Source organism: Manduca sexta, chromosome 24 (assembly GCF_014839805.1).
Source record: "Manduca sexta isolate Smith_Timp_Sample1 chromosome 24, JHU_Msex_v1.0, whole genome shotgun sequence".
Classification (NCBI taxonomy): domain Eukaryota; kingdom Metazoa; phylum Arthropoda; class Insecta; order Lepidoptera; family Sphingidae; genus Manduca; species Manduca sexta.
This window is the reverse complement of record NC_051138.1, coordinates 7,175,616-7,202,632: the sequence shown is the minus strand read 5'-3', so window position 1 is coordinate 7,202,632 and position 27,017 is coordinate 7,175,616. Positions and strand designations below refer to the sequence as shown.

Sequence of the window (27,017 nt, the reverse complement as noted above, 5' to 3'; positions counted from 1 at the left end):
GATTTATTATTTATTGACATTTATAAATGCCCCTAGCACTATTACATGTTGTTTTCATAGACTAAATGGGATTAATAACTGACGTTACATTGTATTTTAAACTGTAAAGTCGTAGAGTTAAAATATATTTTTACTTCGTTTTACCGTACGTTACAAATATGTTTAGAATACATGCAATCTACGTTTTTTATGAATATTATATTCAAGTGTTTACAATTTTTTGATTAATTTTACAGCCGATTTCAAGATCTTATGACAAGATAGGATCTTGCTCCTAAATATTCATCCTGTCGCATGGTGACCTTCGGTAGAAGTAATGGGAATAAAACGTAATATAAAAGGTTATCAAACATTCTATAATTTTTCTGTAGGTCATTCATGGTCAGTAGGTAGATTACCTATCTTGAGATGACCTATATTCGCGTTTTCTGGTATTTTTAGAAACTAAACCAGTCGTTTGACCTACAAATTTTACAATAATTTTATATATCACTTTTTTAGAAAAAAATCTATTGACTGTAACAAATCTCGTTTATTTTTTTTAAAATAACACGTGTGTAAGAGAACATTGACTGGTAGCGTTTCTAAGGCTTAAATTTTGCCACGCCCCTAATGGATACCTGAAGGAAGCTTTTTTTTAGAGAGTGGATAAATAATTATTGGTATTATAATTTTATTCAATTAATTAAAGCATTTCAATAGCCATTTTTTTCGTACCCAGTTCGACTTAACAGAATATTAAATTTTGTATGTATCTTAATGCTGATTAAGAAAAAAAAATATCTAAGTTAATTTATATTTGGTAATATTTATTTTAGAGATACAGAGAGCTTAATTTAAGGGATCTGAGATGAAATCTGAAGGATGAACTAAGGTAAACAATCACATTTGTCCATCTCCCCACTAAAAATGTTCCGGTTCGAAGGACCACCTTACCTACTGACAATTATTGTTTTAACATCTTTTCCCCAGGTTAACGTATTAAGAGGAGTGTCATGTAGTACGTTGTAATTTAAATTTGTGAGGAGTGTTGCTTCCGTTTACGGTTGGACGCTTACAAACAGGCAAACAACCTACTCATCTCGTCATTGTATTAAAAATGTTTCTGTGTACGAAACTAGGAGTAAGCTATTTATGCCGTATTGTTATACCATCCATATTAATTACTGAATCTGGGTCAACGGCCAATTGTTCAGTTATTCAAATAGTCCTTTAAATTTCCACACATGTTAGTATAATATTCTTTCTTAAATACAATAAAATATATGTTTTTGAGAATTACGCGATGTTTTGCTGCTTTAATTGTTTTTTTAATGATAAAATTAATGTAAACACGACTAGACCTTTTAAACAATAAAACCTCTTTTGCTATTACGACTCAAGAGTAAAATTAATAAAAAAATAAATGCAGGATAATGCTTACTGCCTTCGACTATGATACGATTTATGTTGTAAGAATGCAACTTAACTGTACAGTTGTAAAATTAAACGTTTTCACGTTTAATTTGCTCGAATTTTGTTATTTTATATCGTAGATTTAAATGTTTAAATAAACGACTCCATTCGTCTCTTACGCTTCTTACATACAAAGTGGAATGAACTGTTAATTAGTACCTGGCAGTATCTCGATGAATCATTCCTACTTTGTTATGTCTTACTATGCAAAGTAAAGAAAATATTTTATATTATATCCGGCTTTGGCATTGGGCTATGTAACAATGTATGTAGTTACACTTTATAATCGCGACATAGGCGCATGATATCGCTTTGTTTACGTGTAGAAGTAAACATTTATCAACATAGTAGTAAATGCACTAAGCGCATAAAGCAGAAACATCAGTAATCAGATAATACTACACATTTCAGTGGAGAGTTTGATCAATTGCCTTGTGTCGCCCTTATTTTTACCAACGGCACTATCATAACGAATTTCCTGCGTGCGCAGAACACGGGTCCTGTGACCCTCGGCGAAAATCATTCCTATTCAGCCGAAATCGTCCTTGTTCATTCGTTGAACTATAAAAGAGATAGGATATATTTAACAGCCATCCTTGTCTTTCATTGGATGTCATCGGCCATTTATATCATAGCTACGAAAGTTACTCATACCGCGTTGGTTTCTCGGACGGGTCGGTCGTCGCCGCTCGTCCTCTCGTGTGTGTTGTGGTTCTAGTGTTGTGGTGCAGCGCCATACCACCTCTTCATCTCCGCAGGTAAGCAGCCTCGTATTATGCATTATAAACCCCTTCGATTTTTTTTTCTGTTACAAAAAGTATTTTGCAAACATCGCCGGCCCGGCGAATGTGCGACCGCGATCGATAACGACGTCTTGACCGGGTGGGTATCCAATCATAGTATCGTGTTATATTTCCCTTCCCGGTGCTACATTTGGATATGTTTTGATAATTAAACCGCTGTTTAATGTATACTTTGATTTAATGTTAGCCCAGTACGCTACTCCATATAAGAACTTAGGTACCTAGCGCGGCGTGCTTCGTACGGCGGGGCGGCATGAGCAGTTTTTTAATTAAGCCGAATATATGGGTTCACAGCCTTTAGTACTGAATTTATTACTAAAGGAGTTAGTAATATTATTCTGAGATCAATTTTAACCTTCTAAAACTCATGTGGGCAGCGGATATTGAGAAACAGTCTCTGTATATTTGCAATCGCCACTTTGATTGTGAACATTAAAAAAAACTTGTTTCCAACTCAAATAAACAATGACAACAGCTGAGAGTTATTTTTTCGAATACCTATAGCTGTACAATTGGTAAGTAGTTATATAAAAAAATGATTAGATAAACAGATATCAATTTAGATGCATGTATACATGTAATTTTAATCAATCATGAATGAAGTAATCACTTGGTAAGTTTGTATATGTTATTAAGTGAGATTTTCCAAGTACCTCGTCTAGTTCTGAGTAATCGCGTCCATAATACTGCGATCTATTCATCGTAAGTCGGAGCACGTGGTGTGTCCCATTAACGGAAAGCTGAAATAACTCTACATTTTTGGCAAAGTCCTTCAACATATACCACTTGGGAACATCCGAATGCCTTAATAAATATTTTTTTTATCATTTAAATACTACCATTATTTTAGATACAGATTCTTGTGTGTTTATCAATTAAAAAACCACACATATAGGTATATTAATTTCCGGAAATAAATAATATTATTGCAATGATTCATACTATCTATATTTTATAAACGCATCTGAATTTCAAATATACATATAATTTTCTACTAAAATTGGACGTAAAAGCCAGAAAATCATACATTGCCTCACATCTCCAGTAAGCTGGCGGTAATGCGACAGGTGTGGCTTTCGAAGAGCGGAACCATTTTTTGTTAGAAGCTTCAAAAGACATCAGGTAGAGAGCCTCTACTTGTAAATTTTTTATTGTGAATAACGTTGCAGTCAATTAAAAATAATGCAAAGTTACATTTTTGGAGACTACGGTTCGTTACTGTTATTGATTGTCGTACATAGAAATATTGTTTATAAATCTACTTTTATCATACATTACTAACATTAACTTCGTTATCAATAAACATATTTAATCAATGACTTGCTGTGTTTATTTCTTTAACCATTTTATTTTTAAACGAAAGGGATAATGCGACAAAAATGACCAGTAAAACTAAATTTGGCAAAACTTTAAATGCTAAGAGAATGTATGAAAATAATGGTAGTGTTATTCGTCGTATTCATATTTCATACCTATCGAATATAAAAAAATGCAATTCAAAAATACTATACTAATTACATACGAGATAAAAAATCATTATAGTTTTGAATGTAGATATAGTATTAATAAAAAGTACCATCTCCTTCAGTAAAGCTCTACAAAATCTAAGTTAGTACATGAAAGCGGTGCATCTTTGCATCAGAAAGTTTTTGCGTAGGTTATGGGATGGGGGTGGGCTCGCAGACGCGGCATGGGGGGACCTCAAGACGGGATTTCCTATCTTCGCATCTACTTCGTTAAAGCGCAAGTATTGAGGGGGAGCGGCGCTAGTATTGCAGCCTCCAGACGACTTGGGAACGAGTCGATCGTTGCGTTGCTAAGGATCCCGACGTAATACATAGCTGCGTATAGTACCTACTTATATTAAAAGGAGTTATTGAAAAGTTACTACGCTGTAGTTGAGTAAGACTCGTGCTTGGTAGAGCTAGCTATTTTCAGGCATGCTCTAACCTTTTACTGGTCAGCAATTTAGGAGATTTACAAATCAATAATTTATGCTTCAGTGTATTAAGTAATATATTAATTTTATACAATGTGTTATAATTCAAATTAAAAAAGTACTTCACCCAACTATCAAACAATGTTAGCGATAGTTCCAGCACTCTCCATACCAATACAATTTGCATGCGTGCATTTTATTTCCTATGAAATAAAGTGTAATTTTTAGAACCGACGGAACAAGATTGTTGTGGATGTGATCTCCACCGCGTGTAAACATTCACATTCTACATTTACGGAAGAAACATGGATACTTGCCGTTACACTATTCAGAAAGGAATAAAGATTAAAAAGGCGAAGGGTTTGTTTGAGCCTCTGGAATCTCATTCACGATTCTAAAAGCAACAGCAAGCTGGCACAACTCGCTGTTTTTTGTGAGACGGGGGTGATATCTCAGTTGAACTGGCCCATTCATGCTGCTGAGCAAAAATTTTATGTGTTGTCTTGTAGATGTAAGGTCTGATCTCTGAATAAAATTAGCGACGATATAATATAATGGTGCTAAGAAAGTTTATGTGCATTAAATATTTAAAGTACGATTATTTTACGAAGTATTTCATAAGTAGAGCACTACAAAATAATGTAATACAGCCACAAATAAACTTAAACCTTCATAGCTTTGGTCTCAGTTACAAAATTACAAATGTGAGAAATGTTTTTACAAAAATGGAGTTACTTATTATGTATGTACCTACATAGCATCTTACGTCAGAATTTTTATTAGATAAAACTTGACTTAATGTTCGTGGATATGTGCATCAGAGGATAGGCATGCGTAGTAATTTTTAAAAATTAATAGTTTCAATGTCATTTTATGTGGCCGTATACAATTTGATCAAATGAATTAAATAAGATTTCTGTGTCTAGTTAAAATCATCAAGAAGTCAGCGGGGACATATCCGGTCGTGATTAGAGTCACTGAGCCGATATTAATATAGAAAAATATTATTGCCTGAAGTCTTAATCTGCATACTTCTTTTGCAAGCCTTTATTCCCAGGTTGTACAATTATTCTTTGATAAACTAATCGATAAAATATGATCGGATAGATCGCTCAACATTGAATAATCCAGTACTAAGTATTATTCTTATTATAATTGTATTAAAATATTCAAAACGTTTAATATAAAGTCGAGCGCCGCGTGGCCCTTTCTGTATAATGGAGCTGAAAATAGTCTTCCGTTGTGTACGTACGGGCTTGCGTGTATGTTTATACCACAGTGTGTAATGCATGCTGTACCGCAGACGTATACTTTGTAGTTACAGTCTATAGAAAAACAAAATTACTGAATGGGATCACGTGCTAATCTATAAATAATTATAATTAAAGCTACTACTTTTTACAATATTTCAAATTTAGTGCAATTTGCCTCTACATCGTTTATTAAAAGAAACAGGATTTGTCGGGAATCAACGAGAGTTGATGGTAAGCTCGCTTTTTATCACAAAATAAAAGGAAAATGAGTAGTCCATATGTAAGACGAATAAAAGCGTGTGCTAATGTTATATTGTTGAAACAAAATGATGACATCATTGCGAATTGCCAAATGTTGGTTTTTGAGTACCTACATGTTTTGTGACTAACTACCAGTGCATGCATAGAATATTACATTATTTGATTGTTATATAAGTATATGAAATTTACAAAACCGGTCAGGAACACTCCGATAAAATGTATATACCTCCGATTTTAAAAAAGATAACAAATTGTAGAGGCACCAAGGGATTTAATAACTAAAGATTTTGAATCAGTAATTAATTTACATAGAGTTGACTTCCGTATTATTTAATGTAAAGAGGAAAGAATCATAACGGTTTTTAATGAAAGCACAGTTTAAAAATATTAATAGGTAAAAAAGTAGTTGACAAGAAGGCATAGTGATACCACGGTGTTAAAAAGGTACGCCATGTCAACGCCTTGGCACACCTGACTTATAATCGCAATTCTTGCATCCTTTAATTATAAACAAAATAATTGCGTCATAATTTCTACAAAACGAATCAACTGTAATGGACTACGGGATTACCTCATCTAGACATCTTCGATTATTTATTTTTATAGGAACGATACATTTTTGTTTTGTCATACTTCCAATATTTTCTTAATTTTTTTTAAATTGGCATGATTTATCAGGAGATTTAAAACATAACTCCACCCGCCGCTACTTATGCAATTCAGGTTGGCAGGTCGCTAGATCTTCGTTTGTTGGGTAGAATAGTGTCCACCACTCACCAGACTGCGATAATTTTAATTATAAAAACATATTTGTAGGATCATGTATTCATACGATACTTTCTCTGTAAATTCGGTATCTAATTCTACATAATATGTAATATTATTAATAATTCTTTCCTAATTGTACTAATCTAAAGATTAAATTATTAATAATATTACATCTCAGTTAAAACTAACCCTAAATGGCGTTCCGGTGCAGAGTTATTAGCAAAAAAAGTACTTATAACTTAGCACTTGACGTTATAAACAAAAAGTGAAGAGATAGAGCACACACTCAGAAAAAAAATAAAGTTGAATGCCCTTGCACGCACTGGCCTTTTTCGGACACCCTAGTTTTACAACTCTAAGTTGAGGGTGTGAAAGGAATGTTTCTTTTTACACATGGCAATTTAACGTTTAAAGGGCGGCGGCAATCCAAAGTAGGTAGCCATTATTTTTTTACATATAAAGTCAGTCTTTCACATCCTGTTGCGTTCTACCAAGATTTATTTCTGTATTATGATGTGTGCAATACATATTACCCACACTATCGAAATGCATAGGCGGAGATGTCATTAGAATGTCATTTCTTTGCATCAACGATATTGCGAAAGCATATAACTATATCAATAAAACTATCTGTAGGTTGATCTAATTTACCTTTCGTACTACTTATATTAATGATATTTTGTGTGTAAAGTTGTGAGTTTAATTTGTTTTTAATAAAATATACGTGTGTTTGTTACATCCTGTTATAAAATTCTGTATACGCAATGACGATATTAACGCCCTGTACATAGCTACATTCGAAAAACTAGCGCGTAAATACATGGTGCGGCGACATTAGGCGGCTCTACAAGCCTCTGCGAAGCACTACATACGGAGCATTCCGTGGTTAAGAGCGTAATTCACAGCGATTATTTTATTACAATGGTATTCGATGATCTTGCTTTGTTTGTTTCCTCGTCTACATAGCATTATACAAAGAAACCGCGCTGCACGGTTAGCAGTGATTTCACTTTCAGGGAAAATATCCCTTTTTCGGGTTGAAATGGCCTAATTTTGTATAGTCTAAGGGTTTTTTCGTCATCGAAATTTGGGGTAAAGTCAAAATTTCAAATTTCGATCCACGAGCATAGTGAAAATTTCATGTAGGTAGGCTACTATCTACCTACCGGTAATCCCGTTAAGTTAACACAAGTGCAAATCGATCTAGAGTTCTAGTTTTTAACAACAAAAAATTCTGTTTTCCTCTCAATTTACTACATTATTTTATTTGTAGTCAATTTTATCCATTCATTTTAATTTACCATATTGATTGTTCTATTGCGGATTAAGGATTTTTAAGGTCTTTACGAGGGCTTTAGGAATTATTCATATAAAATCTATGGTAAAACAAAATTTAAGTTGAAAGAATGGCGGTCACCAAGTTTTGCGTGGCATCACGTCGCGTCGCTCCACTGCACCGGGCTGCAATGTATTTTAGGTGGCTTTGAGTTTTCGAATCCGGTGGGTTCCGTCCCTTATCTAAATATTCTCTTATTTTGGTATAAATTCATGTAAAAAGACAAGCATTCGTATTAAAAATTGTTTCCGTTTTTCACCCTAGAATGTACTGTATTTGTAAACTCGTATATTTTTCAATTCCATTGGCATATTTTTTTATAAATTATTTTTTTTACAAACTTCAACAATTACTTCTATATTACTATACGCGACAAAGATTGTAATTTATTTAATGTAACGCGCACCCCATGAAGGGTCTTAATGTAAGTTAAACAAAATAACGCTGGAGGAAAACGCCCCTGCATAATATTACATGGGGTCAGTGTTATCGAACTTATAACACTTTAAAACATCCCTAAAATTGAGGGCACAAATAATTTAATATGCAGTCTATGATAATATTTATTTATTTATACATATAACACCATAACAGAGTACTAAAGCAATGTTATATATCTAGAGTAGAGTTACACTAAACTCCGTATAGTCTGCCAGCATAAAACAGCTTTCATGGCAAATATTATTCCTCACATAATACACCATTTTTTAAGTATTTATTTACGAATTACTTTCTATATTTGCAAAATAGTATTCACTGCAGAATATTTGGCTATATTCCTGTTCTTAAGCACTTATTAACTGTTTTTTTTGAGATTGGTGAAATCTGCTTCATTTACCACAATATAAAGTATGTTAGTCGCAGTTTTATTATAATCAATAACAACTTTATTAGTTATTACTCTTTGTTAGCTATTTTACTGTAATATCAAAACCCTATCTGAATGTATTCTAAATGCGTATCTAAAATCAAATTGCAAAGCGAATCGATTATGTGTATTAGATACCTAGTTCCTAGGTAAAGCTAGAAGTGTATTTTTATTTCAGACGAACCGACTTAAGTATAAGGAAAATTTAAATAAATTAAGCGCAAGTCACACTTAACGAAAAAACTGCAAGTTTGAGTACTTGTGAAATAATGATAATTATTGTCGCCGTGAACCTAAAAAGCTTTTTGTTTTTGTTTCAGATTCCGTCTAATCTCGGCCGCATCGCGGCCATCTGAGTTTATTTTTTTTGTTCAGTGGAATTTTGTTTTGTGTTGTCCAGTGACTCTAGTGATCAGTGAAGTGTCGTGACTGTGAATATGGCTTATAAAGGATTCCTCGCCCTCGTGGCGCTGGCCATTATAGGTAAGTGAACTGGAGCATTGAACACGTGATTTTATAATGGTGGGGTAATAATATCAATGCACTATTTAAAGCCCACATTTTTCTTTATTTAAGTATAAGCTCTACGTGTTATTACTATATTTAAATCTACACTATTACTATCAGCATCCATATACTTACTTTTTTATAAAAAAAATCTCCTTGATCATTAAGAAGGGATTTTTTTAACCCATAAAAGGAAATGTTTACTACACGCCTGCATCTTAAAAGGTGGTCATAACAAAAGTACAACAATTCCATCAAATCACACTAAGTTTACTATCTGTGCCGAAAAGACTCATTTAATTTCCATTCAAAATTTGAAGCTCTTTAGTTAGTCTTTAGCAATAATAATAACAACATTACAAAATAGAATAATAATTGAATTTATCATTTTCATTATAGGTGATTTATTGCTATTTAAATGTGCATAAATTAATAAAATACAAAGCCTAGGACTTTGGTTTATGATGCAATACGTCGATGATATATTTTTTTGTTTTATTATAAGTACTACTACCTATTACTGATTTTAGCGCCATATTATACTAACAGCGCGTGGGCTATAAGATTTTAAAAAAGCTTGTGCATTTTCATCAATTAAAAGTTATTTCCTGATGGGTTTTATTCTTTGTTGCTATACGATTACGTCAAAGTAGGCTCGTGGCAAAAGCTACCTTCTGAAGATACTCATACATAGTATATTACATACCTACATACGTATTACATAATCAATACGTATATATTTCAATCAGCGTTGGATTAAACTAACTGACCTTAATCTATACAATGATAGAACTATATAAAATACAAATGCCACTCGCTGTCTCGCGGACTCAGTTATCGCATAATTATAGAAACTAAAGTCTACTAACTTTAAATGCGTCTAGGTTCTTCGCATTCATCAGATAATAATGTTCAATACTCTGAAACTAGCCGCGATTTACATATCATCATAAGTCTGTCCCCGAAGAAGTAGATAGGTGCACAACTAGCGCCTAACGCTTTTTTTTATCATGATGTGATAATGTGGTTAATCTATGGCACAAATACTAAACACAGACTACCCAAGCGTGGTATTTTCAATCAATTTTTATTACTCCGCCCTAGAAATCAAATCCAGTATCACGGTTCACATGCTACTTACTCTGCCACTAGACCAATACGGCGACCTAATAATTACAATTTTCTAATTTTAGGTAAGTATGGCGCGAAATGCGCATGGTTTTAGGATGTAGGGAGTAATGTAATGACGTCACGGGTCGATACAGCGGCAGGGCAACGAACCAATACACGCACGTCACGAAACATAGCAGTTTGTGAACATTATGCTCATAGTTAAAGCATATATTGAAACATATTTAACATACATAGTTTGGAAAAAGTTTCGACATTTTCCAAACCCTATCATTGTTGTAGTGAAATAAACAAAGCTGAACAAAATTTTTTACATCGGGAAACAATCTATGGCATATTCTAAATATTGTCCGAAATAGTCAAATTGTAAACACATATTTTGTTGTCTACAGCATTTAAGAGGTGGCTCGACCAGATTTGTACCACTGTCGTTTATAGAAACAACATGAAACAACACTAGACAGTAGACCAGAAGCGCCTTTACACCAATATTTTAAGTATTTATGGTAGTGGGGTGGGGCTAGGATAACTAAGATTTGTTTTGTCCCAATCCGTTTAAAAAAAAATTTGAGTCTCATTAAAGGCGTCTAGACTCTCCTATCATGCGGGGAAAGATGCGGGTTATATATATTAATAAGAAATCTAGTCGTTTTTGATCTGCAATTTTACGCTTTAATCACATATAATGTTCTGTAGGTAACGTTTACTGCACACCGATCGTTCACACCCATAATAAAGTAAAATTCACAAATTGTAATAATAATTTTTGACCCACCTTTTTTCTTTTTGCGGGGTACGTGAATTAATTAATGAACTCTGAACAACGGAGAGTTTATTCTGAGTTCCTCGTGTTATGACCCAGGGTTAAGCCATCCGAGAAGTTAGAAATTATCGGGTTATTTTAACGCTGGACTTAGTCTAAAACACTGTCATATTACACCCACAGCAGCGTATCAAACAAAATCACAGTGGCACTATTCGGCACATGGGGTGCATGGGGTACCTTCATCGAGGAATATCTAGATGATAGTAATTATAATCTTCTCTAGTAATTGCTACACTTGGATATCGAATCAAAATCTCATGTTTCACAGCTGCAACTAAATGAATGAGAGGATTTCTCACACAATTACTCACTTGTTGGTTGTAGCAATGTACAGTGTAATACTTTAGTACACTGGGCTTTACCCCAGTGACACCTGACCACTTTTCATTGCAATCAAATTAATCTACTTACCTTTATTTTAGGTTTCTTTTCTTACCACTTGATTTGGAACACTATCTGCGTACGTACAGTATAATTTTATAACCACATGGGATTAACTGGATATATTCCACTCATTTAAAACTACAATGTACAGTGTAATACTTTTAGTACACTGGGGTTTACCCCAGTGACACCTGACCACTTTTCATTGCAATCAAATTAATCTACTTACCTTTATTTTAGGTTTCTTTTCTTACCACTTGATTTGGAACACTATCTGCGTACGTACAGTATAATTTTATAACCACATGGGATTAACTGGATATATTCCACTCATTTAAAACTACAATGTACAGTGTAATACTTTAGTACACTGGGGTTTACCCCAGTGACACCTGACCACTTTTCATTGCAATCAAATTAATCTACTTACCTTTATTTTAGGTTTCTTTTCTTACCACTTGATTTGGAACACTATCTGCGTACGTACAGTATAATTTTATAACCACATGGGATTAACTGGATATATTCCACTCATTTAAAACTACAATGTACAGTGTAATACTTTTAGTACACTGGGGTTTACCCCAGTGACACCTGACCACTTTTCATTGCAATCAAATTAATCTACTTACCTTTATTTTAGGTTTCTTTTCTTACCACTTGATTTGGAACACTATCTGCGTACGTACAGTATAATTTTATAACCACATGGGATTAACTGGATATATTCCACTCATTTAAAACTACAATGTACAGTGTAATACTTTTAGTACACTGGGGTTTACCCCAGTGACACCTGACCACTTTTCATTGCAATCAAATTAATCTACTTACCTTTTATTTTTAGGTTTTCTTTTTCTTACCACTTGATTTGGAACACTATCTGCGTACGTACAGTATAATTTTATAACCACATGGGATTAACTGGATATATTCCACTCATTTAAAACTACAATGTACAGTGTAATACTTTAGTACACTGGGGTTTACCCCAGTGACACCTGACCACTTTTCATTGCAATCAAATTAATCTACTTACCTTTATTTTAGGTTTCTTTTCTTACCACTTGATTTGGAACACTATCTGCGTACGTACAGTATAATTTTATAACCAAATGGGATTAACTGGATATATTCCACTCATTTAAAACATGTTGTGTTACATATTGACGGCGCGAAGCTATAAACGAGGTCGTCATGTTTCAATTCAAGTATGTTAGGTTTTTAATATAAACACTAAAGATCATGGTTCGTTTAGAGGTCGCTTCAATTCTACCAACTTTTATAATATATCTTTTTAATAACAATAAGCACCTCATTAGTCTAATACTACTAAATTTAAAGTATTAATGCGATAAAATACTAGTTTGGCCTGAAAACCATAATACGTCAATTGTCCAGGATTAAACTTTGTGGTCGTTATGGCGATAGATTCGCAGCCATTACATTATGGAACGTATATTAGCTTAAATACCGTAGGTGCACAGACTGTACCTCTACCTGTTCTTAAGTATATATGTCTTATATTTTATTTATCCTTTTTATTACTATTCTCCTTTAGAAACCAGATATTTATATCTATATTCATTATTTGTAGCCAATAATTACATTAGTAGACCTTTTTAAGTAGTATGTACTTAGATCTATTACAATAAATTCAACTATTGTCCAATGTTTTGTTCTAAATCCAAAAATCTTTTTTTACGAACCTCCTAATGAAATATTAGAAAATAGACAAAACGTTATTTATAAATGCGGCGACCATGGCGAAGGTATTGTGTTTTAACTTGTTCACACATTACTAGCGTATTATTAAACAAATTAAGTTAAGCATAATTTAAAGCAATTAAAAATCATAAACCGGTTAATTCGGCAGACACGCAAATTAGCGTCAGTCTACTCTTTGCGCAATTTACTAAGCTAAGTATGAATACAGAGTATACGAACTAAAAGCAGAAGCACGTTTATATAACATTTTGAATCCTTTTAACGTTCTTTGAGTATCTCTTTCACATCTAAGCCGAACTTTAATTATAGATAACTCCCACAGCCACAGGCCACGGCCAGAGCCCCAGTGAATAGTCACCGTTTTAAATTCTCAATTAGAAAAGATCCATCCGCTTGCCTTTTAATACCTACCTCAATTAGTAGATGTACATTTTTATCTTTCACGTATTCAACGTATTTTGGATATTGTGGAACGATGATAAAGACCGTCGTATTCAGTGTAGAGTAACTATTCACGTGGTTTAAAACAATTAGATACGAAAATAGCAATTTAGACGGTTAGAAGAAATTCGTTACAACAATTTTCAAATGAAGTTGACCTCGGCAGATGTGGCACTCGGTAACACATACCACCCACTCGTCACAAAGGATACTCGCATACTCGTACTGAAGATATTATGTGAGCTTACGTTATGCGATAACAACACGCACAGACAGCGGAAACCGCGGCCGTATTGTGACATATTATAGACATGCTAGAACAATAAATTCATAACAGACAAGGCTAATGCGTATTATATTGCTTTTCAAACATAATTTACCGTACAATTCAGAATTAAAGAATTATGAATACCATACGCAATTGTGGTGTGGAATCTATGCCTGTTCCCTGCCCCAAATATAGAGCTAGGTTTTCCTCTAGGTTTCTTAGCTATTTCAGACTAGAATAATTACTATTAATGTCGGAAATAACATCTTTGATATTATAATAATTCAAGCTTATCTTGGAGGGTGTGCTAAAGCTTCCTATTCTCTGTACTCTTATTGCCCTGTTAAACCTAATGCTCTTATTGCAATCGCCTTCTTACCAAGAAGATGGATAATGGAAAATATACTAATATAAAGAGATTTTGGTTCAAAAGTGAGAGATAGAGTTTGTTACTGAGGTTTCAGACCATCATGGATTAAATAAGAAAAACTTTTTAAATAAAATGGGGTCAGGGGTTATTATATTTTCTATTTCAATCTTTTTATATTATGATTTTCTCTACATGGGGCATCGAACATCGTCTATCTAGATACATGTTTTAATGAATAGATGTTCTATTCATTAAAACCACTTTTAAGAGCTTAAACACGCTAAATTATCTGTTTTGAGTAGCTGAGGAGGTGGGTATCCAGCAGACTACTATTTGCTACTGATACTACAGCATCAGCACAAGGTTGCCATGTGTTGTAAATACCAATAAAGTAACAGAATACCAAATCAATCGGACATGTGAAAGTAAGAAATGAACTGGTGGTCTCCAAACATCTGCATACATTATAGCTAGGAACCATCTCGATGTCATCAGCTTTTAGACAAAAAAAAGCAATAAAATCAGATACATGAAAACACATTAAAATTATAAAACACCTCTTTTTCCATCGGGGGTGGAAAGTTTAAACGGTTTCGAATTTTCATAATCCACGACATCGCATGAAGCTATGAAGATAACTAACCTGTTATATAGTTGAATGGCTTTGATTAGAAATCGATGCAATTAAGGATGAGTATTAGTTATTTGACCTTCTATAATTTTTGTTTACAGCAATGAGAAACAGGCGCGAATTTATACATACCATATATTATTATTATATTATGTTGTCTATGAATGTATGAGTCATAATGCGTGAACCAAAGATGTGGTCACTCTTTGGACGACTTAATATTTTGCCGTGTAGATACAAACAAAGTAAAATCATACAGTTTCCATAAAAGGAATAAAATGTTAAAAACTTAAAAATGTTTATTGCACATAATGCAATGTTTGCGACCTATTTTATTTTAAACCCTGAATACTCACCACTAAGCTCTCTTTAGTTATGGTGTGACAAGGGTTTGTGAAAGATAAGAATAGATGATAAAGTAAGTAGGTTCTCCCAGTAGCATTCGAGAACCAGGAATTTAATCGGGTGAACGACCGCTAACAATTTTATGTTCTTTACATTAATGCTGTAGTCAATTCATCCTAACACGTGCGAAACAAATTTTTATTTTTGGAATACAATAAATTTTGTCGGTTAAAGCAATAGTACTGTTTTTAACTAATCATCGATGTTACATTACATTTTTAACAGTGAATTTGTTAATTTGAATTGCCATAACTAAAACATAATCATAAAATGTAACCGACTCGTGGTATTTTTGCGGTAACGGAAAGGTTTATTGTTCTCTGAATTGAGAATGCCAACCAGACCCGGCTGCTCTTTCACTGTTTGTATTTTGAAATTCCCGACACGGATTCGAGAACGTACATCTGTATGAGTACGAACTCTAAATTATTCCGCTTTAACGGCACTGTTTTGACTTCACTATTCTAACTATTTACGATATAATACTTTTGAACTAATTAGGCCACTTGGTATTTTATTCTGTTACGTGGTATGATCGAAAATGAATGATATCGCCTTAGTTGCATTATTGACAGCCCTAACTACCCTAGAGGTCAGCTATATCAGCTACACACGTCAGGTACTACGTATGTAGCTGATTTTAAGAACTAAACCAAATCCGTGCTGCAATTTGCGTAAAATATCTTTTGTCGAGTCTACACCGTAGTGGGTTTTACGTACGGGGATGAAGGTATGACAAATTAAAAAGAATAATTTATTAGTGTAGTTGTTATTACAGATAAAAACTTGCAAACCGAAATCATAGCGAGTAAAAGTTTTTTTAACTAACTTGCTACGGAAATCTGCTATAGGTGTAGTACATACAAAAATAATTTTGTTTATATTTTTTCATAAACTTAATAAGGGGAGAAGTTGGACATAAGGTGTCTGATGATAATATGAAATATTGTAAATATACCATCATCCAGATTTTTTGTTAGAACATTATATGGCATTCCTGTGATTATCACCGTGTGACAATAAATGTAATACCTCATAATGCCTATAATCACAGCGGCTTTGATAAGAGCTTCTAGTATTGTAACGGGATACTTAAAATGAATATAATTGTAGCTTGTAAAGGCAAAGAAATGGTATTCTTTAAAATTTTCAATGAATAAATCTAAATTATAGTGAAATACCGAACTCTAGTTATAGTTAATTTAACGATTTTTGTAACTTAATTGAAAACATAAATTAATTATGTACCTATACCATTTCGATTAAGATACTCCTCAGTCTCAGTACATTGCAAATGACCTCATAACGCTTACTCAATTTCACTGACTAATGTCTATTCTGACTTATAATTTATAAAATACTTTTATTTATCTCAATAAACAATATGTACCTACAAACAAGTAGTTAGTCATTGTATGCCCAGTATATACAACCCATAATATTTACAATAGCGTAATTGCACTGGTCTTTCGTCATACTACGGTACAACTATTGTATACGTCTATTAAAAAAGATAATGAGCAAGTGGTCATTCGAAATGAGGTAATTAAAAGAGCTATTAATTCGCCAACATACTTGAGGCTATAAGACTCCCTTCTCAATAGTAGTTTTTTTACATTGTTCATATCTTTATAGAATCGGGAACTCAAATTACATTTCGTTTATAACTATACTACTAAACACCTGTTGATTTCACATTTTAATTCGTATATACCTTGTTTGTTTACCTATAGATATTGATATAGGTATGTGATTACGATAATATAATCATTTTGGACATAGATAACGATGTTCCAATAAAAATAAAAATTTGCAAACCTACGTATGTAGAGCTTGTGTTTTAGAAACCTATGATTAACATAATAATATATAAATTATATAAAAGTTATTATTATTTAAATATCATATGAAATGATAGCGTGCATGTGTAAGGCATAAAAATATCTTATATTTTTCCTATTATAAAGTTGTAAATCCCAAAATTGTTGTAAATCTGCTTTGCGGTGGATAATCCTAATAATACCATTGGTAGTAAATTAAACGATGATGTAGGTACTTATGACTTTAATCGCATTTCCAGGCATGCGACTGCCTAAATCGTAAACACACGTGTCTCCTTCAATAGAATAATAAGACAATCAACGGTTGGCATCCGTTCGGTGGGCTCAATCAAAATGCATCGTACAGGACGTAAGGTGCTGTCGAGGCACGATTCGTGGATCAAGAGACAACAAGAACATCGAATTACTTTTGATAAACTAATATAATGCATCATAATAACCCATGACTTTGACTTTGGTATAATCGGTAGGGCTTATCTACGCTCACACGTTTTATCAGGTTTGCGTAATATTCACTCATATATTAGATATAGCTTATTTAAGGGTCGCACAAAGAAGTCGCATATTTTGTTTTCTCCCATATATAGTCAAAATTTCAAAGTTCTGGTTATTTAACGACTCCAAATAATCTTTTGATCTCAATTTAAATTATTATAGAAACATTTCCAGAATTGTAATGAATCTTTTTAGAACCGGTCCGTCTCGGACCCCGGCTTGCAGGTTAGTGAGACTGGAGTACATCTGTCGTGGTCTCGACCAATCAGAGGGACGGGCGCGCGCACATCTGTCGTGCGCACGCAACGTGCTCCGCGTGCTCGGCTCCCTTTGTTGCTATTTTTTGTGTTGAACTACGAACGAATGAATGCGGCATGTTGGAAAGCTCTTGCCCTTTTTGTGCTAGTAATGAGAGGTCGTTGGACATTTTAAAGAGAGTCTGTAGGAACGCATGGTAAAGATTTGAATATTTAAATTATGGTGATAAATTAAATTACATACGCAAGTGAATTTCTTAGTAAATTTTTATAAAAAAAATTAATTGTAGTTGTTGTAAAGTACGTTGTGTTTTAAATTAGTATTCTGACAGCATTTAAGTTTATGAATAAAATAGATAAATACATTTATTTACATTATTAAGTAACTATAATACTTACATATCGCTATTATAGCCAGGTACAGTTAAAGTCACACTGAAAAATAAATCAAAAAGTTGCCGTATGACTTCCTGCCTCACAAATATTACATTAAAATATGCCATAAGGTTAAGGGTGACTAATATGGTAGTGTCGGAAGTAGGTTCTGTCCAAATGGAATAATAGTTAAAATTATTTGTAGTTGAATCACACGCGTCACGCAATATTGTTGTATGGATGTCATTAAAAATAAACATTGTAATTATTTCATACTAGCTTCCGCCCGCAGCTTCGCCCGCGTGGATTTCGGACTGCAAAAATGGAGGAGATGCTCAATTTGTCGGGATATTTTTTTAATGTAGGTGGTATGCAGGTGGTCCGATTGTCCGGTCAGGGTCTGATGATGGGATCCTGGTGAAATCGAAGGAACTTTTAACCATTAAGATTGCACACGCGACGGAAGCTTAAAAAATGGAGTAACTTCTCCCGTTTTCCCAACATTTCCCTTCACTGCTCTGCTCCTATTAATTGTAACGTGATGAAAAGTATACTATAACCAGGTCAGGAGTATGAAAAATAATTGTACCAAGTTTCGTTAAAATCCGTCGAGTAGTTTTTGTTTCTATAACGATTATACAGACAGACAGACAGACAAAAATTTTACTAATTGCATTTTTGGCATCAGTATCGATCCCTAATCACCCCCTGATAGTTATTTTGGAAATATATTTCATGTACAGAATTGACCTCTCTACAGATTTATTATGAGTATAGATAGATATAGATAGATGAAGAAGAAGATAGATTATAATGTCGATTCCGTGTTATTCGTCTGATCGACCGAATTTATTATATTATTATAATACTAAATAGAAATGTAATTGGAAAATATTTTGATCCATCAACTGATTTTCGGGAAATTTTGTTTATTAGATAAATTCACACTAACGCGACGATAAGTATATAATACGATATTATATTTATAAAGCTGTCTCGTTACTTACTTCCGGCAAGCTTACGTAATATCACAACACGCAATCGATAACTCATAAATCATAACCCCATAAGCAATGTTTAATTCAAACAGTGAATCAATGACAGGGATCGAATGCATTACTTTAACACATAAGTTGGGTATAAACGCCTTAGTATTGAGGTTATTCATAGCCATGAATTAGGTACTAGTTTTACTATTTATCAGCTAACAATTACGAATGTGGGTTAAACGCAACGATCATCATCTCACATAGTGACACATAATTCTACAGTTCTGAAATGAGTGCTAAGCTAAAGCATCGGCCGCGACCTCCCTTGTTCAACATAATTTTCCAGGCTTCATAGCAAACTGGGTCGAGTTCCTCTGAACTAGTGAGTGGGGTTTCGCGCACTCGTAGTTTGTTGGAATAACATTGTAGATCTTAATAAAATAGATAAAAGCCCGTACACGTATATTTGGGACACATTGTACACAACCGTGATATAAAACTTTACATAATATTTGATAGTTAAGTGCCATTTTGTAAAAGTAAAAGTTTTTACTGACGGCCTGACTAGCAGTGGCGAAGCGTCCATACAAGCCGATTCCTACCGGGTTACCTTTTGTAAATTAATCAAAAATAATCAAAGAAAAACATAACAATATAACTAGAATGAAAATTAGTATATTCAAAAAAGTCATCTTATATTTATTAAATTAAATCAATACTTCAATGATATCTGTCATTCATATCAATTCATTAAATCATAACTGGCACGCAGTACTCGCGCCTTATAGTGTTCGAAGTGAACCCGGCCGCGCATAGCTTCCCTCGCGATATTGTTGTCTCTTTCACACGCAGCGCGGTGTTCTTTTTCTAATCTTTTGGAAGTGACGTGAAAATACATGAGTGCGTGCGTGTCTGTACTTCAGGGTAACCCGAGAATTTGCGGCTTCATGGTGAGATATTGGCGCGAAATATTTTTAATCATTTATTAATTCTTGTTGGACTCTTTTAGGTACCTATGTTCAAAATATATGATTATTTTGTAAATTTAGACACTAGACATAATTTTTATGTTAGAAGGAAATTATTAAGGATTAAGATACTTATTTTACTGATTTTAATTTATTGTGAACAGCGTATTATATTATGTTAACTATAGAAAAAATATTTTATCGGGTTCCCTTTTGAAAATTTCCACCCTTCGCCACTGCTGGCTAGTAACCAATAAATCGCCCATTCTCCGTCCAAACAGCAGTGCGCAGGTGTTGGTTTGGGGATATTGTAAATGGTAATCAGCATATTTTTTGGGCATTATTATATATAGGTAGGTACCTAAATAGGTATTTACATCTAATAATACTTATATGTTTCACAATAACGATCAGACTATGATAGATTTAGTGTTTTAAAAAATTGCCGCATTACAAACATTAGTTATTAGGTACAGATATGATAACATCTAATTTAAAAAAATCATATGGATGCGTGAGAGGTATTCTTCTTCTATAGATATATAAAGAACTATACGCCCCAACTCCCAACAGACTACTGCTAATACCTTATCTCATTAAAGCAGAAGTATGTAAGTAACACAATCAAAAGCCTTTTCAAATTCTGTGTAGAGCATGGCCACTTGAGACGCCGCGCTGTCTGTGTTTGAGCCAACGCTCAATATTTTTATTATGTTACCCCAACGAGGTAACGTAATAAAAATACTTGAATAGTTTTCAATAATCGTATTTTAGCTTCAAAATAATTCAAATAAAAATACTAAATTTGTTTAATAAGTGGTAGTATTCTGCTTCATACAATATTGGTATTTTGTACGGGCATGAAAGGGAATAGAGATTATTCTTACTATCAGAAATGACTATTATTATATATCATTGAACTCTACCTAATTTTGAAAATTTTTACAGGGTCAGCGCTATGCGAGGACGAAACTATCGGCCCGATTTTCATGAAGGAACCCCCAAACCGAGTTGACTTCAGCAACACGACCGGCGCGACTGTAGAATGTGCTGCACGTGGATCCCCTGCTCCTGACATCATTTGGGTACGCGCTGATGGAACTGCCGTTGGAGATGTCCCTGGACTGCGTCAAGTAAGTATCTTGTATCAAATTCAGATTTTACGTTCACGGTATATATGTGACTTTTGTAAAGCCTAATCTAGTCCTAGAATTCTAAATCAAGAAACTGTGTGACGGATTACAAGTGTTATAATCTAGATGAATATTGCATGCAAACGTTTAAAATTATCTGTATACGCTGACATTGAGGTGACCATTACCTTTAGACTAAGCTTGATAGCAGTAAAATGCTTCAGATTAAATCTGCATCTATTAGACATACAAGTGACTGAATAATAAAGCTACAACGGTTGCCAGCACGTTGCGCATCCTATGAATGCTTAAGATGGCTCCTACAACCAAAGTAGGCTGGTGAACTTTGTAGATATAATGAATTTCACCTGTACATACTTGAATTCCTAAGAGTGATGTCGGATAGAGGTCAATCATAAAAAATAAGCACCCATGTTAGAGTAGGATAAGGATAGGTGGATGATCATAATATATACCAGCAAGTAATGTTTTAGTATCGTATTACAATGCCTCAATGCATCACCAATGTACGCATATTCCAAATGTTTCCAAGCTGCGTGCATGCAGATGCTATCTTGATACTAAAATTCCTGAAACATCTAACAATGTTATATATTTTAGAAGATATAAAATAATGCTATTTACGGGCAACATACTCCTCTTCATTTTTGAAGGCTGTTTGGCTAAGGAGCGTTAAATAATTTAGTTAGAATAATGTCATTTCTTTTAACATTAATATAACTGAAGTAAATCATAAGTTGTAGTAAATCATGTAAGATAATGTCGTATTAATCATTGTTTCTGATGACAAACAATTGATATCTTAGCACTTTAATTTCAACATCCAAATTATCATATCGTATGAAAAAGCTTCTGAATAAAATAATTATGCTAACGTTTCCACATTTGTTCAGGTACAAGCGAATGGAAATCTGTTGTTCCCGCCCTTCCGTGCCGAGGATTATCGTCAAGAGGTCCACGCTCAGGTGTACGCTTGCCTTGCCCGTAACTCTGTCGGTACCATTCACTCCAAGGACGTTAATGTACGCGCCGGTAAGTTCTCCGTTCTCCGATCTTTTTGTATTTTTAATGAAAACTCATTCTGACGCAATATTCATCACGCTGGATAACGTCTTTTAAAAACGATTTGCTTTCGGGTACATTCACGTAAAAGCCGAAGAACCCTCTAATGGAAGTATTATTGCATACTTTTGGAGGAGATAGCAACACTTTATGAAGAATCTCCTAAACTTATCAAATTAAATATTTAAGATTTATATTTTAAAGTCTCTGAGATTCTGTGATCAGTGAGTGGTAAGTATTCCATGGTGGTATTACACTTATGTTATATACTTAGATTTATTAGATAATCAGTTGTATAATTAAGAGTCAAGAAAATTGTTTAAATGTTAAGAAAATGTTTACGTATACGGCACATCTATAATATGTAGGTACAGGGGCGTAGCTACAGCCGTATCAGTGTTACGGGACCCCCGAGTTTTGGGACTCCTCTTGGCCCATACCTACATTAACTAAGCGGGCGCCCAAAAGTTCGAACTGCCCTAGCCAAATATAGATATGGGGCCCCTCTATGGCAAGCTACGCTACACTGTAGGTATAACAGATATTAGAAGGTAAAAAGAAAAAGAAAATTGTTCAAGAGATGTCTCATAGGGTCATTATATTTGAGCAGGATATTGAAGCTAAAGTGATAAATAGGAGAGGTCTATGTCCAGAGACGGACGTTATCCAACTGATGATGCGATGTGTACAAGTATGAGTGCGTAATAACCTGTCAGTCAACCATACGGAGCTGTCTTATACTGCTAATAAGGATTACAAACAAATGAGGCAGTTATATAGACATTAGAAAAGCTCCACCACGCTTTAAAATTGACTTCATTTAGTTTTAAAATATATATTACATACACACACATATATATATTTTATGTAGAATATACCAAAGAAAATTCAATTTTACACTTGGGTAGCATTTGAATATAAAAAAGCACACTAAATGTGTCGTGCCATAGGGCATCGGACCCTTCTAACCAAAGGCTAACTGAGGTTAATTGAATAATCATTTAATATGCGAATGCACTCTAGTGCACCCTTCTATCATCTATGTACGTAGCATGACTATAATTTCTTTGAATAAGAATAATAATAAATTATGTTACGTAGAATGTTATTCTTGTATATAAAAACCATTACTTTTAATTCATAAATAAAGTGATTTTGGTCTTCAGTTACGAAAATATGTATGTCCTATGAAAAATATTAGTGTTAAAACTTGCAAACAACTTATTTCATTAGTTTCATATAAACTTAACAAACTGTTTCATATTAAATCTGTAACTAATCTACTATATTTTAAGAGTATTTTCAATTATTTGATACTATATAAACAGGCAAATGTTTACAAAATTTAATTTAAGGTTTAATTTTATTATTTTTACTAATAAGTGGTGGCACAGCAATACGATACCGACGTGAACAAGGAATATGTTATCATGGGAAACAGCATCATATTAAAATGTCAGGTCCCATCTTTCGTCGCTGATTTTATAGAAGTACTCTCATGGCACACCGACGAAAAAGAAGACTTCTTCCCTGGCAATAACTATGGTTATTAATAAACCAAATATTAGTTTCGTCTTCTGACTCCTTGTCCTGCATTCCTCCGAGCAAAATTACAACAATAATATTTCCACAGTTGTCCAACAGCAGTATGAATCGGAAGTAAATAACGAATATGTGATTCGTGGAAACTCTGCTATAGTCAAATGCTCAATTCCGTCATTTGTGGCGGACTTTGTTAATGTAATTTCATGGCTGGATGAATCTAACAACTCTTATACATCTGAGGAATCTAAAGAAGGCGATGGTACCTACTTCGAATATTGATAAAGAAATATTATCCTTTCGCTACTCCATTCCAAATATTTCCTCATTCGTCGCATAGCGTGGATAAAAAATATATTTTGCAGTCGTAACACAGTACTATGAAGCAGAAGTAGTATCGGAGTATGTCATCCGAGGAAACACAGCGGTACTGAAATGCAATATACCTTCGTTTGTTGGCGACTTTATTAAAGTAGAAGCATGGGTCGACTCGGAAGGCGGAGAATATTTACTTACCGACGACATCGGTACATTTATGCAAGAGTGTCAGACTTATACCTATTTCCTTTCTACCCTCCTTTTCCCTCAATGTAATGTAGTATGCAAAAGTAAAAGAATGAACATCTTAACTGTCTTCTTACAGTTGTGAATCAATTCTATGAAGCTGAAATTCTCACTGAGTATGTTATAAGAGGAAATGCCGCCATATTAAAATGTTCTATTCCTTCTTTCGTTGCGGATTTTGTGAAAGTAGAGGAATGGATTGACGAAGAAGAAACAATAATTAGTTATTCAAATGAAATCGGTATTAAAGCATAACTAAATAATAATATTCAAGCACTTCCCTATTCATAGCACTCCTTTACAACTCGATTCTATTCCTTCTATAGTAGTGTCTAATTGTTATTCTTCAGTCGTGTCGCAGCAATACGTGACCGAAGCCGAAAATGAGTATGTAATCAGAGGGAACGCTGCTATTGTTCACTGCAAGATTCCATCTTTTGTTAGTGATTTCGTTTATGTGGAAGCTTGGCTTATGGATGATGGCGAGATACTTACAATAAACAATACAAATACAATCAAGGGTATATTGTAAATTGCATTACAATTGTATTATTAAAAGTCTTAATCCTAATCCAAAAATCTAATCCCTGGATTCTATAGTTTGAAATTAACTCGCTTTTTGCACAGTGGTATCGCAACCATTTGAAGCTGAAGCTGATAATGAATATGTAATTCGAGGCAACGCCGCGATAATGAAATGTGAAGTGCCAAGTTTCGTCTCAGATTTTGTTTATGTTGAAATGTGGATGGACAGTGAAGGTGGCACATACTACCCTGGCAATGGCGAGGGTAACTCAACATAAGATAAAAAAATCCTAATCCTTCAATCCTTTACTTTTTACTATTCGTCGCAGCTGTTCTTCAAGCATACGAAGCGAGGGTCAACGATGAGTTTGTATTGCGAGGCAACACGGCAATTCTCAAGTGCATCGTACCTTCTTTTGTGGCGGATTTCGTTCATGTTGTTGCATGGATTGTTGATAACGACACTGTATCTACAGAGGACCGCGTAAACCTCGATGGTAGTAGTAATATAATAGCATAATATTATTACTCCATATCCACTTCCTAATTTATGCAAATCGATAGAGACCAATTCCAACATCAAACTTTTGTACCTTTACAGTAATACATCAAAGTTATGAACCTCGGGTTATTGATGAGGATGTTTTGCGCGGGAATTCTGCCATTGTTAAATGTACGATCCCCTCGTTTGTAGCTGACTACGTTCAAGTTACAGATTGGGTGGCGAATGGAGATTCACTGTCTCTGTTTTCCTACAACAGCTCCGAGATAGATTATGGTAAACGCGAGCACTGCGCGAGCCCAATTGTCCTTATCCGCAAGCCAAATCCCGGGGTTCTAGTTGAAACAGTTCATCATCATCATCATCATCAGCCCGGTGCAGGGATTCTGGTTGAAACAGTTACGATAATCTTATAGTAACTTGAAATTTTATTGTACATATTTCAGCTGTTAATCAGTTCTATGAATCGCAAGTCTATGACATATACGTGATACGAGGTAATGCTGCTGTGTTCAAGTGTCATATACCTTCTTTCGTATCAGATCACGTGCAAGTAGTTTCGTGGCATGATACTGACGGTGGCGAATACATTTTAAATAGCAATTATGGTACATTAATTGTTTTCGTTATAAACAAAAAAAAGTTGTCCTAATTTCCTGTCCTATTTAACCGTATAATATTATTGCTTACCTTTATAAGAATATCAGAAATTTTATTTATATTTTAGTTGTATCACAAGCATATACCGTAAACTTGGTAGAGGAAAATGTATTGCGAGGAAACGCCGCTATTTTCAAGTGTCTTATCCCAAGTTTCGTAACCGAATATGTGTCAGTAGCATCTTGGATAATATCTGAAGGAGATATAGATGAGGTCGAAATCAAAATTAGCGACATAACTGATAATTATGGTATTTTTAAATGCTGTTTTCGATATGTTTAGAAACTATCCTATCCTTTATCCTTTATTTTGTTTTAATTATTTAATTCATATTTATGCCGTATTGTTTTTAACTTACAGTCGTATCTCAGGCTTACACGGTCAATATTTTGGAAGAAAGTGTGTTGCGAGGAAACGCAGTAGTTCTCAAATGTCATATATCTACTTTTGTAACGGAATATGTTAGTGTTTCCTCTTGGATTATCTCCGAAGGAGAAACAGATGAGTTGGAAATCAAGGCCGACTCCATTGATTTCGGTAGTTATTAAGAGAAGATTAAATATATATAGACATATATTTGTAAAAACCTTTTCCTATCCTTTTTTGAGGTCCTTTCTAATAATAAATATTTATTTTGATTCTTGGAATATTTTACACAAAATCCTTTAACTTGACTATCGCTTATGTTTTACAAAACCTATTTGTTCAC

At 33.9% G+C, this 27,017-nt stretch overlaps 1 protein-coding gene across 1 annotated transcript in view; it reads left to right on the top strand.

Moving 5' to 3' along the window:
* Positions 1-2,033: 2,033 nt before the first annotated feature.
* LOC115448741 (Down syndrome cell adhesion molecule-like protein Dscam2) overlaps positions 2,034-27,017 on the top strand; it is a 61,308-nt gene continuing 36,324 nt past the window's right edge. Inside the window, exons 1-4 of the mRNA XM_037442338.1 lie at positions 2,034-2,213; positions 9,004-9,166; positions 21,248-21,432; positions 22,347-22,485. Of these exons, the coding sequence (XP_037298235.1) occupies positions 9,121-9,166; positions 21,248-21,432; positions 22,347-22,485 (370 nt within the window). The 5' untranslated portion in view covers positions 2,034-2,213; positions 9,004-9,120. The remainder of the gene's footprint in view (positions 2,214-9,003; positions 9,167-21,247; positions 21,433-22,346; positions 22,486-27,017) is intronic.